At 45.3% G+C, this 17,472-nt stretch overlaps 1 protein-coding gene and 1 long non-coding RNA gene across 3 annotated transcripts in view; one reads left to right on the plus strand and one right to left on the minus strand.

Moving 5' to 3' along the window:
- Window positions 1-182: 182 nt before the first annotated feature.
- On the minus strand, window positions 183-13,112 carry LOC148419798 (atlastin-2-like). Of its 2 annotated transcripts, none has more exons than XM_088421856.1 (14): window positions 12,880-13,104; window positions 8,616-8,758; window positions 8,342-8,551; window positions 7,108-7,242; window positions 6,928-7,032; window positions 6,805-6,855; window positions 6,683-6,739; window positions 6,491-6,583; window positions 6,090-6,228; window positions 5,896-6,023; window positions 5,756-5,812; window positions 5,588-5,659; window positions 4,634-5,065; window positions 183-2,382 (listed from the first exon to the last, which is right to left on the minus strand). In XM_088421856.1, exons 1-14 carry the CDS (start codon window positions 12,950-12,952, stop codon window positions 2,200-2,202), a joined length of 1,878 nt encoding a protein of 625 aa, XP_088277982.1. In that variant the 5' UTR covers window positions 12,953-13,104; the 3' UTR covers window positions 183-2,199. The 2 variants fall into 2 exon arrangements, with proteins under 2 accessions (XP_088277982.1, XP_088277983.1); XM_088421857.1 differs by lacking the exon at window positions 183-2,382 and adding an exon at window positions 3,047-3,741 and having other exon boundaries at window positions 12,880-13,112.
- Window positions 8,065-17,472, plus strand: part of LOC148419799 (uncharacterized) — a 35,840-nt gene continuing 26,432 nt past the window's right edge. The window contains exons 1-2 of the long non-coding RNA XR_015866430.1: window positions 8,065-8,556; window positions 8,650-8,780. This is a non-coding gene — a long non-coding RNA (uncharacterized LOC148419799). The remainder of the gene's footprint in view (window positions 8,557-8,649; window positions 8,781-17,472) is intronic.

The following is a 17,472-nucleotide window of genomic DNA, read 5'->3' on the forward strand; positions in this document are numbered from 1 at the left end:
TTGTACTCCATTCTAGTACATTTGATCTGAAAGCACAGGCTGTGTATAAGTGAACAAAGTACAATTAAAAAAACAAAACAAAACCTTTGGCTCCCTCCTGTGGTCATTTTTGGTTCAGCAACTAAGCATGCCTAAGCCGGGCGCCTCCTAAAGAAAAAAAAAAAAAAGACCAGAGTCGAAAATGGTTCTTATGATTTATTGTCAAGATAAAACACTTTATTCAAAAATAAATTAGCATAAATGTGTTTTTAAAAAGGTGGACAGGCATCACACTTCCGCCTCACTCAGCCAATCACACGATGTGGCGTCCTCGTCTGAACACCTGCTTCAACTTCTACAGCAGCAACACGACACGACGACGGACAGGTAAACTAAAGTTGGAGTCAAAACGAAAACAAGCTCGATTCGCTAGAAAACTTATTCAAAGTTTATTTAAATATCCAACATGCAGGCTCGATGTGTAACAAAGAAAAAAAAACTGGCGCTTGAGGTGATTCAACGAGGCTGCTACTAGCTTATTGGCTCCTGAGAATCGAACGAGTGCGACCGTTAAAGGGCAAATCACATTTCGAGTCTTGACAATTCTAACCAAAAAAAAGTGTGGATTTGTCCAGTAAAAAACAGCGCGAGCTTTACCGAGTAGCAAGATTTAAAATGTTAATTGCTAACAACCTGCTTGAACATTCTCAGTTAAGACCCGATTAAAAAAAAAAATGCCAAAGCTTCACGTCTTGTTAGCTAGCTGCTAATTTACCGCTTCTTAATGGCAAAGTAGCAGCTTGAGAAATAGTCTCAAAACCGTCAGCCTAGAGGTGTCCAAACTGCGGCCCGGGGGGCATTTGCGGCATAAACTAAAGAATGTTTGATGGTAGACCGCCTCATTACCTTTAACAGAAAGCATTGTACCAGTTATGTAATTACACTTTACCAAGTCCAAGTTAAAAAAAATATATATTGTTTAACTCGCTTGCTAATTAGCTTCAACATGTCAAAAATGTCAAAAAGAACGTTATGTGGTTTCCATTGAATAGATGTAAGCCAAAGCTGCAAATGTTTTTAACGGGCGGATGCGAGCAGCTAACTTGCACTATTTACGCTAATGTCCAGTTTCTAAATTGTATACAAATGGCTACTCTGCATGAACCGTATTTTTGAACATAAACAGTCTTAAAACCTTTAACCTGTTGTTTTGAGAACGTTAAAACCTGAAATGAGCTGCAACATGTCTTAAATGTCAACCGGTGCAAAATACGTTAGTTCTATTGTGAAATACGATAGCTATAAGCCAAAGCCTTAAATGGTTTTATCGCACGTGGAAATTAGCAGCTAATCAGAACAAATTACGCTAATTTTAAGTTTGTCATTGCAAATAGCTTACATACATTTGACTACTGTGGCTGAACTGCATTTTTGAATAGAAAATTGTCAAAACTCTTCATTTTGACCGGGGGAGAAAAATAAGCTTGAAAAGTTTTAAAACTTACTTGATAATAAGCTTTAACATTTCAACCAGGCTGTTTCTGCAGTGAAATATATGAGTAAAAGCAAAGTCATGCCTTTTAGTCAGCAAGCTAAGCCAAAGTATTTAACATGCGGTCGTTAAATAATTAAAAAAAGGCCCAAATTTGCAAGAAAAAACAAGGGGCGGAGCCTATTTAGCCTGGAAGCTAAAAGGTAGCTATAGCATTAAACTTACTAGTCACTTACAATGGGCATCAAATCAAAAATGTCAAGTCAGGAAGCAAATTAAGCATTTCTACTTGTCCAATTTGTTGCATCACGTGCCAAGTCGCCGAGGGCAGAATTGAAATTGCTTCTACAGCTAGCTTAGCTCCTCCCAGCGCCATGCAGGATGGGACAACAAACCACCTAATTTGGCTGCCGACTCCAAAACATAGCTAGCTGGCCCTTACGTTTTTTTTTTCCTTTATAGATGCCACAAGGTTACAAACGCGAAACGGTGCGACGCCGTCGTTTTCCTTAACGCTTGCCCTCCGTGTTGATTCCTGAAGAACTCGTCGGGAGTAGTTGTGCTTTCAAGGCAACGCGTTTGCGTCCACGGTCGAGAGGATGATGATGATGATGATGATGGAAAAACGGTTTTGTTTTTGGCAAAAGGCCACCGCAAGCTTTGGTGTTGATCTACTCGTCACAGTTTTGAAGCACACGAGGAAGAGTGATGACGGTGAGGGAAGTGCATCAGTGCGTCTTTAACTTGGCGTTCTGCTGCTGCTGCTGCGAAGGGTGGGACGAGGACGACGAAGAGGAGGAGGAGGAGGAGGAGCCGGCGCCGCCGGGTTCCGTCAGGCTGGCTTTGAGCGAGTTGACCACAGTCTGCCGCACGTTGTCTTCCATGTAGTGTTCGCTGAGCGGCTTGAGAACCTGCAACACGGTAAAAACACACGTGGTCCAAAAACGCCGCAATCACAAAGTAAAAAGTGCCCGCAGCAAAAGAAAATGTCCACTTCATAATGGCTTCTAAATACATTTTTTAGATTTACATTTATTTTTATTGGACTAACAATTGCATTTTTTTAGTTTGCGCCTAGATACAAAACTATTTTTTAAAACCCAAACAGATTCTGTAGAATTTCTTTTTCTATGAAAAGTACATACATTTTGAGACATTTTTATTATTTTAAAATGCTAATATACTTGAAAACTAAACTGGATATAGGTTTAAGTTTAAAACCAATTTCAAAAGATAATTGTGAAGATGTTGAAAATGATAAGTATATAGTACTTTAAAATATTAAGACTATTCTTTAGGAAGTTAACATTTTTAAAGTCACCTATTTCTTACAAAAACACCAGTACTTTTTTTTTTTTTATATATACAAGTATCCAAAGTAATTTTATGTAAACACAGTATATTTGAGACATGAGATTTCCGATTTTTATCTATAAACAATACTTATATTTACACTTTGGGCAATTTCTTGCTGTTTTTATGATTTATACATTTGTTTTTTAATAAACATGCTGCATTTAAAACAAATTTCGATAAAATAAGTGAAGAAATAAGGGCAAATAAAGAAAGTAAAAATATTGACAGACTACTTTTATTTTCAACTAGATTTCAAATACTTAGTAACCTCTTGCATTAAAAAAATACCAACTTGTACCTCCATACATCACTAAAAACTACATTTTAAACAAAATACTTACATTATTTCAAACTTTGATTTCACCTATGTATGTTTTTAAATACAATACGATTATAAAAAAAAATCAATACACTGATTTTTTTGTAAATATCAATTTGCCTACATCAATTTCAAAATATTTTGTATACATTTTTTTTCTGCTAAAATAGTATAAATGTGGACATGGGCTTTGGGAAACTGGGAGGGAAAAAAAATGAAGTCAAACGTAAAATTAGAGAAAACCAAAATAGAAGAATCATTGGGCATGCATCACATCAAAACACTTTCAAAAGTATAAAACTGAATCCAACTGATAAGCCGTTGAAAACACAAGACAGTGTAGGAAGAAAACCAATAGGAACCGTGAGATCCTGCCGTGGGCGTGGCCACACAATCCAACGTGAACAAAGTGCTAAAAGCGTGCACGCGACAACGTGCGGTCTTAGCGGCTCTTCCTTTGGCGGTAGTTGTTGTTGGGGGGCGCGAGCGCCGACGCCGAGCCCGGCGCCGGCGCTCCCAGCGCCAGGAGGGCGGCGGGCCACGTCGCCGGCCACCCCACGCCCCTCATCGCGCGTTTGCAAAGTTTGGAAAACACCTGAGGAGCACAGCGGGGAGGAAGAGGAGCAGTTACCCAACAGACCCACTCCAAAGATCCAAAAGGAATGTTAGAGGGGGAGAAAAAAAACAGGAAGTGAAGGCCCGATGAGGAAGAGAAAAGTCGCGGGCAGTCTAACATTTGCTTCTCTAAGGGCCGATATTTAATTCGCATTCATATTTTTTCCCCTAGTAAACTATATCGTGTCGTAGTATGTAGACGTAGTTCTTTGAAAGTTTTGAATTTCCGTCACGCTAGTTCCTCTGAGCTCATGTATGGGTTTTTCATTAATATGTTAGCATTAAGCTAGCTGACTTTGTGGACCAAAGTCCACAAACTTTGGACCAGGATAGGGGTAATTGGAACAGAGGCTGGTATCATTATCTGTCACCTTCCTGTGGGGCCGCAAAGACTCGAGAAGCGTTAACTGCCGATCGGCGCACTGCATGTTGTAAAAACAAAAACGTTTGTGCTCAAAAAGAGACACACACCTGTTGAGACTCCATACTAGTTATGAGATCATTGGGCTTAGGGAAGAAAGGAACCATTTTCATATACTTTATGTACAAAATCCAGCAGGGGGCCAATCCTATGCAGAATTCACCCATAGCGGATGTATTCCTGTGCCAATTAATCGCATAAAAAAGGTGTAAAGTTAATCAAATCGGACACACACGGCACGGCGTTTCAAATCCGCTTTTATAATTCAGAAACGCCTTACAATGCTTAGGGGCTACTTTATGGCGAAATTATTTCACACGTCGAAGGAAGGTCGAGAGCATCTCGCCGCAGGAACGGAAACGAAACGGCAATAGGCTTTTTCCTCACATGCGCGATGGGACGTCAAGGAAAACCGAAGCGGCGGCTAAGGCGGGCGCGTTCGGAAACTGACCTGTTCCCACAGCGTCTCGGCCAGCAGGTCGATCATGGTCCCCACCTCGCGGTACTCGCCCGAGTACTTGACGTAGGCCCAGACGCACAGCGCCAGGAGCGCCATTCCCATCAGCATGTTGGCCAGCGCCGCCAGCGCGCTCAGGCCCACGAAACCGGTCACGCCCGACACCACGTAGGCCACGAACATGACGGCGAAGAGCGTGGCGGGCGTGCGCGCCGCGTAGAAGATGTTCTTGCCGTCGTTGTGCTTGCAGAAGTTGGCGAAGGACTCGTCCAGCTCCGCCTCCAGCTGGCTCTGGTAGCGCTGGCAGAACTCGTCGCCGCCCATCTTCTTGACCGAGCGGAAGTAGCGCACCGAGTGCTCGCGGAATTCGTCGTGGCAGCGCTCCAGGTCGGCGGGGGCGATGTAGGGCTTGTCGCCGCCGCATACCTGAAATTCCCCACACGTCTCGGGTCACTCTTTGCTACTCGGGCCCGACGTTCTGCAAATTCCGGTTTGGGACGTGGAATGCGATTTTCAAAAACATTTACTTCAGTCTGATTGGTAGATAAGTCACCAGTCGCTAAGGTGATTATACTTCATTTAGCTAAAATAATTCATCTTAAAATCATTAATTACTTTAATATTCAAGTTTCTAAAGTAATCAGTCACAATGGCACTTAATTATAGTGAAGGGAAAATCGATGCGATACTAAAGTAATCACTAAGGTAATTGACTACTCGAGTAGTTAATTACCGAAAGTAATGCATTACTTAAATGATGAATTATTGAATACCAGCCTTTTTAGACCGTCCTTCCGCCAAACACTTCAAAAGAATGTAAAAAGCAACTGGGATCGAATGTCTAGAATCCAAAACGTTCCAAATGTGTCTTTGGGATTGAATGAGTTATATTGTTGCTAAGCAAGTCGAGTTATCATTTGCATGGAATTCCTCTGCTGCGAGGCCCACCTGCTCCATGTTCTTGCTGTACAAGTCTTTGGCTCCTGCAACTGCTGTCAGGTTATTGGCTTCTGCTGTCGCCTGGGAAACGGTAAACAAACAAAAAAATCTTATTGCGATTGGCAATCTTTATGGGGCGGCGCAACAATTGAGGGTAAAAAAAAGTGCTGGGCGAACCTGCAGCATGGACTTTGGGTGAGGCAGCTCTTCACCTTGGTAGATCTTGATGTACGCCTTAAGAATGTCACAGGGTTCATGTAAGCCACGGGAGACCGAAAAGTTGGGATGTTCGCGTATAAAATATTTTAAAAAGCTACCTTGAAGTACTCCACCAGGTCTCGACACGTGACCTTGTTGCCGCCGATCTCCTTCACCACCAGTCGTTCGGGGGCCAGCAGCAGCGGCACCAGCCGCGACAGCTCCCGCTTGAAATCCCCGTCGATGTCTGAAACGCACAAAACGCTCTCTGGTGTACCGGCACACGACAGGATGTCTATTCTCCCGGCTTTACCTCTTAGCCGGCCATCGAAGTTGGGGTTGGTGGACACCTTGAGGCCCGGGTGAGGCAACAGGAAGCAGCTGATGTTGGAGAAGCACGAGTGGATGTGCTTGCGGACATTCTGCAGCTCCTCGTGCTGGTTCTGTTTCACCTGTGGGAGAGGAAGGCGTCACCCAAATGCCATATTTAAGCGGGGCAAACGCATGGCAAAAATCAGGCAAAAGTGTAATAGTAAAAAAAAGAAAAAGCAACTGCTTTTTTAGCGAAGATTTTGGCACTTGGATATCCTACTGAAAACTCGAATTAAAAAAAAAAAACAGTACTGTATTTTTGCCTTGCATATTACCAATGAAAAATGTTCTTTGACAGAAGCGATCAAATCTTTGCTCCCTGAACTTAAATGCACCTCTCACCTGAAGTCGCTTCTCCAGGAAAGCGTTGCCTCCCTGCAGGCCGTAGTCGTGCTCATAGGGGAAACTCCAATCCCGGATGAGGAACATGAGGGACTAAACAAGAAGGTCAACATCAGTTGAACAACAGCAGCTTTGCAAAGGTTTGGAGACACCTGGAATGAGGCGTATACAAAACGTGTTTGTGACCAGCACCTGAAAAGGTTTCAAGTAGATCTCTTCCAAGGCGAGGCGGCCGTATTCTGTGAAGAGCTGCACGAGCGGAAAAACAAATGAAAATAAACTGTAGAATGAAAAGATTGAGGCAAAACACCAACCTGAAGATGCTGCAGATCATCTTCCTGAATGTTTTGTGAGAGATTGTACACCTGAGTAGAAATACAACATGTTGATGAGGTTCCTTTTTTTTTTTGGTATGTTTTTTTTAGGACAAACCAAACCTGCACAGAGCTGGTCATTGTGCTGAGTGCAAACACGGTGGCGCAGTCCTTGATGGTGGATTGGCTGTCGAAGGCTCCCTGCGTGTCCACCAGGAGGACGGCGACCTAAAATAGCCACAAAGTCAACACCGCCCTCCCAGCAAAGGCGAGCGTACGTCCGTCTCCGGACTTCCGGACTACCTGACTGCCGTCCGGCCTGTCCACCACGAAAACCTCGCTCCAGACTTGAATCCCCGTGGTCTCCCTCTCGCAACCCCCTCTCCAGGTGAAGCCGGTCAGAGGATCGTTTTCCCCGCCGATCCATTGCGTATTTTGCTGTAGGTGCGAGGGAGTGAGGACGGGGGCGAACAAAAACTTTGCGCACGCGATGAGGCCGGGAGCTAGTGTGTTTAAACAAGCCGCCAGAGCAAATAAGTCATTTGCAAGGCAAATGGCGTGTGAACATCGATTCACACGCGCGATCTCGTGATTGGGACAAACTCTTTTTGCGGCTTAATTTGACATCAGTAATTCCACTTGAACGTTGTTGAAGTTGAGATTTGAACCCAGAAACTCAGAGCTAAAGATTAGGGCCAGTGAAGGGAAAAACAAAAAAAACCTTGTCAGGATTCAGCAAGAATTTTAACAAATCATAATTCTGGCTTTAAACTGAGCATAACATCGGTACTCTCGCTTTAAATTCATAACTTACTTTTGACAATTCTGACTTCTTTCAAAGCTGAATTCTCCAACTAGTCAGATTTCTGACAAGATGAGAGTTCTCGCTTTAGTCAGAATTCTCAGTTTAAAGTCATAATTTTTACAAGTCTTTGCAGTAAAATTCAAACTAGTCCGAATCCTGATAAGCGTTTTCTCACAATTGTGACACTTAAAGTGTTGAGGGGGAAAAAAGGCAAAATTCTGACTTCAACTTGAGAATTCTGTGAAGTCAGAGTTCTGATTATAAATTCAGATTTCTGACTTTAAAGTGAGTTTTGGTCTGACGTTTGTAAGCTGATCCATGTGACATCCCTGTGATGTCATTTTCAGTAGACAGCGAGAAAAATTCCCACCCGTTGCGATGGATTTGGCTGCTTCATTCATGTTCTACATATGCAATATTAATCCGAAAACTATGCTTAGTGGATCGGAGCAAATTTTTGACTTGACTTCCTCTTCCAGGCCGTATTTTCAAGTGACTAAAAATTGTAAACTCTTCCCATGACAAATCTGGAAGAACTTGTTACACTCCATGACTCGTCCTCACATAGCTGAGAGAATCTCACATTCCAAATCACGCGTTTGTTACGATGTGTGTGGACCACCGCGTGGCCGAAAGGCGATCCTGCTGGCCGCGCTCGTAACGTATCGCGTTCCGTTATTCGTGTCAACAAACATCACCAAAGCGCTTGGCCGAAGCCGTGACACGTCTCACCTGATTGTACATGTAGCGCAGCATGAAGTCCAGCAGGAAGGACTTGCCCTTGCGGAAAGCACCGGCCACGGACACCACCACCACGTCCAGGTCCCGCACGTGCTCCTGCAGCAGGATCCTCTCCAGCGCGGCGGCGTCCAGCTCGAAGCTGTGCTCGTCGTCGTTGGCCAGCAGGATCTGCACGGGACGGGCCTTCGCCTCCCGTTTCTCCTGAAGTGAGCAAATATCAAATATGACATCCTGAAGGTCCGGTTCGCGCACGCTGACGCCTAACCCGTAATTCGTCGTCTTCCTCGGCCGACGCCCAGTCCGAGTTCATGTTCTCCGGAAGCAAGTCGTCATCCAGGGCCTCGGGTCTGGCCGGAACAGGTCTATTACTGCGTCGAACGATGGGGACATCTTGGACTCTGCTTGAGCCTTTACCGCAAGGAAAAAAAAAGTAAGGCTATCAGCCCAATGGCTACATTTTATTCTTTTATTTCACAATGGTGCAAGGTTCTAGGTCTGTGGTTTTCAAATAGGCGTACGCGAAGGCAGTTCAGGGAGTAGTGAGATGTTAGCGAGGTTCTCGCAGGTAGCGGCGGATTTGATTTCATGCTTTTTCATGCAGTGGCAGCAACTGGAGTTATCAATAAGAGGCTGGAGAAAGGGCAAGACTGAGTCAAAACCATCTTTTGCAAAAGAGGGGGAGGCCAACAAGGTCTTGAGGCGATCTCGGGCTCTCCTCTTCGTTTTATCACAAAGATTACAAAGAAGGCGGATACAAGATCCGCAATAATACCAATTGTTTATATCTGTGTGTGTGAGCACACGTGCCAATAGGTGTGCAAGCAATGTGTTTTTATATAACATATACCAATATATACAATTATTCCATCAAAATACATCCCTCATAACCTCACAGTTCATCATAATCAATTATGGCATAAATCAGCTATACGCTATAAGCAATAATAATATAACACATGGTATAAAATTGCAAAATTACAGTACTTTGCATTCCTTCATCGTATATCGAATAATACTGTTGTTGTTATGAGGGGAGGGGAGGGAGCGAGACAAGGTTGCGAGGCAATGTACTTGTTCACGTAAACGCCTCTGCTCTTGGAATTTTGGCTCCAATGGACAAGTCAAGCCTTCTTGTCCTTTTCATAATGCGTCAAATACCGCTGAAATAATGAACCGTGCAGCCTCGTTGACAGCAAAGGGGTGGCGCTTGACTAAAGTACATTTTTGCGATGTTCTGTGCACTCTGAAAACTGATGCATACTATATTGAATTAGACTTTGTAAGCCTTTGTAAATTACATATTACTTATTTCACATTTGAATTCATATTATTCAAGAAAAAAAAAACCGTCTGTTTACATTTATGCGGTTATAAGTCGACCCCTCCCCAATATGGGCGTTGAAAATAAGGGGAAATACGACACTTTTTTTTGTTTTACAAAGAAAACGGAAAAAATAGTTCACACTGTCGAAAAACGTTTGAGAAGGTTGAGAAGCACTGATCTAGGTCAAGCTCAAAAATAGCCTCGCACTCCACCTCACACAGGACACAAGAGCAAAAATTACAAGGAGGTTTTCTGCAAACCCATTCCGATGATTAGCCATTCAAATGCGCGCTCTCACAGCACGGCGCTCATACGGATTAACGTTGAGTGGCCCATCCACTCACCGCCGCTCATCCCGACTTTTGAATAATTGAAATCCTTCAGAGAACGACTGAGTCCCAAAGCGTAAAGCTTCCATCTCTCCGCTTGTAATTCTTCATTATTGAAGAGTCGCCCGAGCCCGCGTTTATGCTACGCTAATTCCACGATAACGCTAGCTCGCGCGCATTCATCTCGGGAGGGCAGGTTAAAATTAGCCACCTTGCTCCTTATCGTTTGCTGAGCAGATGTTAACTGGGCCGCTTTTCCAAGCGTGCGCACGCTAAAAAAGGTCAGCGCGCCGGGATGGGTACGCCGGTCACGCATCACTTTCTTTAACCATAGCGGGCGCGAAGCGAGCATCTTCTTAATCCCTCGCTGCGCCGGGCTCCCAATATGGGAAGTCGCTCACTCCAAAGACGAGAAACGATCGCTCAGCAGGCATTTGGGATCTCTCATGTGGAAAAAAAAAGGGCAAAAGTTGCTTGCGTAAAGATCGCTTGCAACATTTGAGGCTGTCTGCCAACCCACTTCGGATGGATTGTCAATTGCACTCTTCGCTTTAAAAGCTACTGCAAAGTTAACAAAGTGCCATTAAAGATCACTTTTCCAATGCTCGGAAAAGAATTTTCTTGCACTTTTCTTTGACCAAAGTTTAGGCACAGTGAGAAACATTTTTGACGGGATGATCATTTCTCAGACTTCCGAATGTATTCACTTTAAAGTAGAATCTGTCTTTAAAGTCAGGAATCTCACTTTTAACCCTTTACTGGGCACGGCGGCCGCTTTCCGCCAATAGTCCAAAAAGCCAAAAAGTCCGTAAGCGTCCACACGCAGGGGCAAAAAGATATTTTTTTTTGAGTCAAGAATACTTCAAGCACTTTAGTTTTAATGTTCAGTGATATCTTACTCTGAAAATGTGTGCTTTTAATCTGAAAAGCCACGCTTTAGTTCAGTTCCTGTTTTTACCTTCCCGATCTGAACTAAGCATGATTTATTTTCCCGAACCATGGAGAACGGCAACATATGGACGAAGGAGCCACAGGTTGCCGACCCCTGGTTCAGGACAAATCCAAAACAAACGAAAAACATGCCTATTTGCCCTGCGTTCGGAGCGTTGTAGAGTGAGGATCCCCTGGATGTGATTACGGGACAGTTTGAACTTCCTGTCCTGAGCGACACTAATGACAAAGCCTTATTTCCGACAAGTGCTTAGGAAACAGAGGCCCTGTGTGCTCAGTTAAAGAGCAACATTCCACATTTTTAATCCCGCTTTGCGCTCAAACCTGTTGAAGCATATAGCTTGGTTATGAATGTCTACCGCTTGTCACGAGGCCGCGGAAGGCAGCTCGGCCCTTTAATGTCGCCGGACTGCACAAAACCGTCTTCCTGTTTACATCCCGATGCCCACCACTGACCAAAGAAGCAAAGATAGCACAGGCACGCGGTTCATCGACCACCCGTGACCCATTTAGCTTCGCTCGGCTTTGCGCGACAAACTCGACTGGCGTGGAGCGCGCGACGTCGATTCGCGTCAAAGGAATGTGAAAGCATCCTCAAAACAACGATTCAGCCTTTTTGGGGCGAACGCACCGCCAACTCTCCAACTAAACCGCAACCCGTCCCAGCCGGGGGCCCCTGTGGACGCCAGCGGGGCAAATGTCCAATCGTTGACAGATCAAGAGGGTAAAGTGCACAATAAGAGCAGCGCAGTTGTATAAAAGTGCATGCGTGATAAGGGATTAGGAAAGCAGATTGCATTCTCTTGGGGGGGGGTTCTTTTTTCGTTTTTATCATCTGTCTTTGAAGAAAAAATATTCAGGACGAACAAACTTTCCAATAAAAAGAGAAAACATGTTCTTCTTTAGGGTTTTTTCTTTAAGTTTTAATATTTCTTGTTTTTTTTAAATAATTTGGTTTCTGTCAATTATGTATTTTGCATTGTATTTAATAAAAACTACATATGCATGGATAGAGCTTATGCCACTTAACATTGAGTGGTTCAAAGACAAAAAATAATAATTAAAAACGTTAGTTATCCCGCCCTCAAAAGCAGGTACCACGCTGGTACAAAAAAACGCCAGCGTAGTCTTTTTAAAATGAATGCACAAAGGTTAAACCCGTTTGTGGGCCACCCCTAAAAATCCATGGACAAATAAAAGACACTAATCTACGGAAAGGGGTTCAAGCCACCACGACAGAGGCTTTGCTCCCAAAATAAGATTCGTTTCGTTCTAAAGTAACGTCCAGCGGCTGTGTGAAATTCCATGAACCCCATTCATGGTTTGGTTCTAATTGACCGTATGAATGAATGAAATTTTCTTTGATTGTGTGCATTTTGGGAAGCAAACGATTGGCGACGTTTGATTCCGTTTCCCCCCACGATGCACAACAGCGAGCGGCACGACTAGCCTCGTTACATGCTAAGAATAGGCCGTGTAAAAATATCCCGGTTATTAGTGGATGATCGGCGGGCTTTACCGTGCGCCCGTGTTGTTTTCATCGCTACTGTACCGCGATCGGCGCTAGTGGAGCTTGGCGCTTCAGTGACCAGGTGAAGGTGGCAGAGAAGCGGCGGGAGGGGGAAGGGGGGGGTGGACAGGTGTCCCGCAGCGGGACTTTCGCTGAGACTCGTCTTACACAACTTTCGCGAAGGCGGGATAATATAACGCGGTGGCGGTTCGTCGCGTGATCGTGCACCGCCGCGAAGACGATCGTCGTGTTTTCAAGCGGCGAACGTGGACGCGCGCGAGGCTAACAAGCGAGCGGGTTAAGGACAAAAGACAAAAGCCAGCGAGGCTCCGTTCGCCTTTCCGAAACACTCGTCGGGCTTGGCGCTCAGCCCGCACGCCCCCGCGGCGTCCGGGTACAAAGAGAAGCCGCTTACCTTGCTCGATTCGCGTGCTTTTACTCTTGGGCTCGAAGTGAGCTCTGCTCCTCAGCCCGCTCACCTCCGCCATCTTGGGTCTGAGCGAGCTGCCTCGCTGACGTCACAGCACAGTGGCGGCGGCCGCCGCTTCCCATGCTTAAATGGACAGCGTCGGCCCACTAGCGGACACTTTTTCGCCTTCCGATGATGGCCCGCCGACCCCAACCAGAGCGTTCATTTTAAAGGCTACGAAAGGTGACGCGAGTCATTTTGGAGACGTTCGTGGTTCTTTGATGCGTGGCGTTCACGTGAGCTCGGAATTCATTGCGATTAAACGCGCTGGATACTTCTACCAACCTAAATTTATACAGTCAAATTTAATAAAATCGTTTAAAAATGATCCAATTAGAATTACACAGTGTTACCTCGCTGCATAGCTATCGCGGATTTTCATTTTTGACCGTAACGCTTTTGCTATTTTTCTGTCTGACAGGTAAAACATTATCGATGTATTTATTTTTTTAACAAAAGAAAAAACATGGAAACATTTTTTTTTAATTCACTCTTTAGGGTGGAAGTTCATTTATGACCAAACCTTTATTGTGGGTTTACCTTGCAATATTTTTGTCATTCAACCCGCGTACTATTGGTGAGCATACCTGCCTTGCAGTTCTGAGGTTACGGGTCGAAAAACATCTGTTTCAAAGTGAATTTTTGTTCACTTCTAATTTTGTATGGAAGTTGCCAAAAAGGGTTTGTCTAGCATTTTTGTCTCTAAAGATAAAAAAATTGAAATGAACCACTTTACATCCACTCGGTTTTCACAAACAGACAGGCCCGCTGTAAAGATAAGACCTACGGTATCTCTTGTTTGAACACACGTTTTGATTTTATGGCATTTCACCCGCTTTGAGCGAAGCTAAACGCTGATGCAAAGCGAGCCATAAAACTCCCGCCGCAGCTCAATTGATAACATGCCCCGGAGTGTTTGCCCAGCTGTCGACGGAAAGGCCAGAAAGACAATCTGCTCGGAGCAGAAATAGGAAGGCGGCGTGTCTTGGGGGGGCTTGTAATCCTTCGACAAGTTCCTTTCGGTTACAGAGGGCCGACCCCCCCGACGTGCCGTAGCTCCACAATCTTGTGTCTAGACCTCTGCTCCGCGGAAGAAGTGTTCGATACTACTTTTTCCCCAGACCGATACTACTCAAGCTCTTGTGAGTAGTCACGGATACCAAGTACCAATACCACGAATACTGTTTATACACACAAGAAACAATGACATAATTTTAAAGCAGGGGTGCCCGATATACGGTCCGCGGGCCCATTCTGGACCGCAAACGGGTTTAATCTGCCCCGCCATATTATTTTGGAAAAAATAGAAATGACTGCATCTTGGTGGCGCAGTAGTCAGCACGTCCGACCTGAGATGAAATCCACCTAGCTCCAGCCTTTCTTGAGTTTGCATGTTCTCCCCAAGCCCACGTGGATTCTCCCCGGGCACTCCGGCTTCCTTCCGCACTCCAAAAACATGTTTGAGGCGCGTATTGGAAATACTAAATTGTCCTTAGGTGTGATCGGATGCGTGAATGGTTGTTTATTTCTGTGTGCCCTGCGATTGGCTGGCAACCAGTTCAAGGTGTCTGAAGTCAGCTGTGATAGGCACCAGCAAGCCTGCGACCCTTGTGAGGATAAGCAGCTCTAGAAAACGGATGGATGGATAAAATGTCTTAATTACTTTAATTACCCTAATACTACTACTAATAATAATACATTCAAAGCAGGGGTGCCAAACGTGCGGCCCATGGGCTGACTCTGGCCCGCAAATGGCTTTAGTCCGGCTCGGGAGATGATTTTGTATGTAAAAAAGTAGAAAAGTGAGCGGAATTTTTTTTCAATAAATGAAATTAATGTGAGTGTTTCACGATTAATAGTGATATCGCGCTTGTGCTATTTTGGACAGTATTTTAAAAGGACAATCAATCTGAAGTTGTCGTTTTAAAGTTACAGTCATTTTATTGGTTTGGCCCACTTGGGAATAGATTTTCCTAACAAGTTTAGACTATGACTATGACCGCGTCCCTTTACTCCTCCGCAGAGTTGTGTTTCAGATGCTTTTATATATTCTGGTAGCAGGGGGGTGTCAACGCCAAATTTACTTACGCCCAGTTTGGCCTCACTTCTCAAACTCCACTTTCATTTGACAAACGTAACACACACACACACACACACACACAGAGATAAACATGGTGTATTGACACAGCGGAGAGGCGGAAGACAAGGACAAGTGGTGGACAAACACAGATAAAGAGTTTCAAAGCCCGAAATAACCTCACGCTCACGCCGCTCCTTCTGGGACTCGATAATGTCGGACCAGGTGACCGGGACATCCCCCGCATAGCGACCTCCATCCGGGGGATTACGCTTGACATTTAGAAATCCATCTGCAAAGAAATGAGCGCGGCACCATCTTGTGTCACTTCGCATGTAAAACGCATCTTATTTCCTTCCATTCGCTTTGACTTGGAATTCAATCCGTATGCGCGATCGCTCCACAGTGTTGCGCTTGTCCGCGTTGCCAGCTGGGATAGGCTCCAGCACCCTGAACCCTCGTGAGGATAAGCGCTTAGGGTAATGGAAGGGTGGATAAGAATAAACTAAAACATACTGTAAATGCAAAAGCATAAAGGATAATGATGAAATAAAATACGCATAGTGGAAAAAAAACGTTTAAACAAAAACAAAAAAAAAGCATTTATCCTCTATTTTTGTACGCGTCGTTGCCCTTAATGTAAAACTGGCTTATTTTGTCGAAAAAAAAATCTGCATCGCCTTGTTTTGCGTTCAGTGGTTGGAGGTTGCCCTCTAGTGGCCAACAACTCAAATGCATTTAAATTCGCGTTGGGCAATTATTTTTCAAAGCTACCACATGGTGACAGCACTAAACTAGAGCACAAACCTCTTCAGCCACAAACCCAATAATCAACTCCTTCTGTGCGTCACTAACAGTCAGCATCTTTGCGTCCATTTGTGCCAATTTAGAAGCTTTTTTTCTCAAATTCGTCCAAAGTAAAAAGTTGGACGTATTTTTATTGGCATAACCTTGTGATTCACAACCTTAATTTTCAGATTTTTTTTTCAGGTAAGTAAATCCTAACGACCATAAAACGTTTTTTGTATTGAAAACAATAAAACGTTTTGTTGCACGGAAACGACAGTTACGTATGTAACAGCGGTTCTATGAGCCCCTCCAGACCGCCAGAGGCGGTGCTAAAAGCACGGAATGACGAATAACAGCCAAGTCACGAGGAGACCATGGTACTCACCTCAACCTCACATAGACGCCCCTGAGGATCCCAGGACCACAGACAGAGAGTGGGGGACTGTAATATCCATACGGTAGAACCTGGCAAAAGTCCCAGGTGACGACCAGGAAGCAGCAGCACAAACATCCTCCAAGGGAACCCCTTTCAGCACAGCCCAACAAGTTGCGACCCTCCTAGTAGAATGGGCGCGGATTCCCGAAGGCAGGGGGAGTTCCAATTCCCCCGTAAGCATGCATGATAACGTCTACGATCCAGTGAGAGCTGTGAGCCTAAGGAAGGACTCCCGTACGAAACGAAAAGCTGAGTCGACTTACGAAGCCATGCCGTAGTCTCCGCATAACAACGCGGTGCCCTTACAGGGCATAAGAGGTCGGCAGAGACCCCAACATCCCCAGACGGGGGCACAAAACGATTGATGAGCAGAGGCTTGTCGACGTAGGAAGATGATCGCTCCTTCGGAACGAAAGTGGCATTCGGCCACAGAGTGACTGCGCCTCCATCAGGGTGCCACCAGATGCAGGAAGGGCTGACAGACAGGGCATGCAATTCCCCAACTCGTTTGGCCGAGACGATCGCAAGCAAAAATGCAGTCTTTAGAGAGACCCACTGGAGAGGCGCCTCACACAGGGGTTCATAAGGAGGCCGGCACAAGGAGTCAAGCACCACGTGCAGGTCCCAGGTAGGCGTGCGCGGCGCACAGTAGGGTCGGATACGGCGGGCCCCTTTCATGAATGAAGAAACAAGCGGGTGGCGTCCTAACGAGTCGCCATCAACCGACGTGTGACGGGCCGCAATAGCAGCTACATAAACCTTCAACGTGGAAGGTGAGCGACCCTTATCCAAGAAAGACTGCAGAAATTCCAAGACAACAGGAACAGGGCAAGTCACTGGGTCCGTGGCGCGCAGATCAGCCAGTGGTCCAGGTATGGGAGAACTTTCATGCCCCTTGCCTGCAGAGGAGCAAGGGCCGCCTTCACGAAGCGAGTGAACACTCTTGGTGAGAGTGAAAGGCCGAACGGAAGCACCCGGAACTGCCAGTGGGCGCCCCTGTAAGCAAAGCGCAGAAAACGTCTGTGATGAGGCGCGATGGGGACATGAAAGTAAGCGTCTGTCAGATCGACTGATGTGAACCATTCGCCAAGACTGACCGACCGCAATACGTCGGAGGTTTGACCAGAAGAGTAGTAAGCTCCTGATCGAGGGCCAAGGCCTTCGCCGGGTCGGCGATATAAGTCTCCCTGACCCGCCTTTGTATGGGGGGCCGACGCCGGAACTGCAACCTGTACCC

Source organism: Hippichthys cyanospilos, chromosome 8 (assembly GCF_059441005.1).
Source record: "Hippichthys cyanospilos isolate Australia breed blue-spotted pipefish chromosome 8, RoL_Hcya_1.0, whole genome shotgun sequence".
Taxonomy (NCBI): Eukaryota; Metazoa; Chordata; class Actinopteri; order Syngnathiformes; family Syngnathidae; genus Hippichthys; species Hippichthys cyanospilos.